This window comes from Protobothrops mucrosquamatus, unplaced genomic scaffold (assembly GCF_001527695.2).
Source record: "Protobothrops mucrosquamatus isolate PMUCROS unplaced genomic scaffold, P.Mucros_1.0 scaffold21473, whole genome shotgun sequence".
In the NCBI taxonomy this organism is placed as follows: Eukaryota; Metazoa; Chordata; class Lepidosauria; order Squamata; family Viperidae; genus Protobothrops; species Protobothrops mucrosquamatus.
The window spans coordinates 1-2,369 of NW_015407229.1; the positions used below are offsets into that span (position 1 = coordinate 1).

At 35.7% G+C, this 2,369-nt stretch overlaps 1 protein-coding gene across 1 annotated transcript; it reads right to left on the minus strand.

Moving 5' to 3' along the window:
* Nucleotides 1-783: 783 nt before the first annotated feature.
* Nucleotides 784-1,725, minus strand: LOC114923830 (major facilitator superfamily domain-containing protein 1-like; the record flags this gene model as incomplete). Its single annotated transcript, XM_029287165.1, is given in 2 exon segments — nt 784-882; nt 1,623-1,725. Coding segments are annotated over 2 exon segments (202 nt in total), but the record flags the coding sequence as incomplete, so codon positions are not given.
* Nucleotides 1,726-2,369: the final 644 nt, after the last annotated feature.

A 2,369-nucleotide genomic window follows, 5' to 3' on the forward strand; every position in this document is an offset into this window, starting at 1 on the left:
AGATGGACTTAGCCGTGATTTTGGGATGCAATTTTAATACTTATAGAAATGAAAAAGTATGGTGATGGGAAACAATTAAAGAAAATTTACAAGGATACAGAGAAGAGGCAGTGATGGACTTTGCTGTGACTTTGGGATGCAATTTAAAAGAATTTATAGAAATGAAAATTATGGTATTGCATTTCAGGGGAAGCAGTTGTCTTGCCTTCAGGTGCTTTGGACAATAGCTTGACTCCCTCTTCTTTGGAACACTGGTATCATGTCCCCCCTCGTCCTTCTCTTCATTAAACTAGACATACCCAATTCCAGCAACCGTTCCTTATATGTTTTAGCCTCCAGTCCCCTAATCATCTTTGTTGCTCTTCTTTGTACTCCTTCTAGAGCCTCAACATCTTTTTTACATCATGGTGACCAAAACTGGGATGCAGTATCCAAGTGTGGCCTTACCAAGGCATTGTAAAGTGGTATTAACACTTCACGTGATCTTGATTCTATCCCTGTTAATGCAGCCTAGCACTGTGTTAGCTTTTTTGGCAGCTGCAGCACACTGCTGGCTCATATTTAAGTGGCTCATATATTTCATTGTAAAAAACAAGTCACAGATCATTCATGTTATCAGCAAAAAAGCTCCACAGCAAGGAAAGAAGCTAAAAATTGTTTAATTTCCCAACCAGAGTAAAGCCTGGTACTCAAACACTTTATGGCCAAGATGAGCAAATCAATCATCCTATTCTGAGTTTTCACATACTTAGAGGAAGGAGGCAATGAAGGAGACCAACATACCAGTTTTCCCTTGTTCTTTGCAAAGAATTTTCTCTGCTCTTTTGTCCAGGTAAGCAAGAATAAGAGCACAAACTAGTGAAAAGATACATGTAATACCACCTGCAATTAATAGAACAGAAAGCAAATTAATAACATTTATGCCATAAATGAGCATAAAATTGGTTTACAGTTCTACACATTCTCAGTATAATGTGTATAAAGTATATACACAGTATAAATGAATGTGGAATCTATCTACCAATGGCTTTATCAAACCAATTGCTAAAATCATTAGCATTATATCACAAAAATATTTCAAGATGAGGCCCTGAAAATAAAGAACCCAGGTATAAATTGTGTAGAGGATATTTTTTTTCATGCCAGGGATCACACTAAGTCTTAAGTGGCTTATTGGGGATAACAGTGCAAAGAACAATGGGGCAAAGGAAATGGGTTGCGTCAGTATCAAATCAGAACCTGATTCCATTTAAATTAAATATGCAAAGCATTCAATATCCATTTTATAAACAATGTTTTGCTTTTATCACATGAAGCATTACAATAGAGTGGCAATATCTGGAGAGCACGCCAGAGTGAAGGCTTTTGAAGCCTTCAGGCAATGCTAAGGCTTCAAAGTAGAAATCCATAAGGGATGAAAATGGTAACTCCTGCAATGCATGCTGGTTGGGGAATTCTGGGAGAAGTCTACGCATCTTTAAAGCAGCCAAGGTTAAGAAATGCTGCAATCTGCATGAAGGACAAGCTTGATAAAACTGAAAATTGATAAGTTTAACAACAGATTTTCAATTCCTGAAATAAAAAATACATTATTTTTGTAAACGGTAAAAATATTTACTAACCTATCAAGAGTGCTATGCCCAGAGTGGTATGGCCTGTAGAACCAAACAGATCGTGAACTTTCCAGTACACCCATCCCATAATATTCATATTCACGGTGCTCCCCTAGAGATAATCATTATAATTAATTAAGCCATATTATTTCCCTTCATTATATCAAAAAACAGCAAGCCCAGAAGAATCGTTGTAAATAAAATTTAATTTGAATCTTAAGCTTCTATATAGATATCAGAAAAGATTCAGTATCCTTTTTTCCTTCTGATCAATAGGAAATGTTCTATATTATATATTTTTCACTTCAAGCTCTACAAAGCACATATCAACATCCTATACTTGTTCCAGGAACTTAAGACTGTGTACATATTTTTTTTTCTTACAATAACAATGTGGAATAATTTGGGCTGAGAAAGTATGACTGGCCCAAGATTATCAAAGCTGTGAATGGACTTGAACCTGGCACTCCATTACTCTAGTCCAACATTTTAACTATTATTCTATAGTGGTTCCTATCTTTATTCATTCTTTTCCCATCTAAATTCCAAATGTAACTGTCTTAGTGCAGTGTGCATTGTACATGTTTTTAGGGAATCTTTGAAAAAACATTTCTTAGAACTGGCAGTCCTCAACTGGAACAAATAAAATTGCACCCATTTAGATATCATTTTGATCAGATGCTTGGAATACTCAACAAGAATATATATTCCTCTAGGCCAGTGTTTCTCAACCTTGACAATTTTAAGGCATGTGGA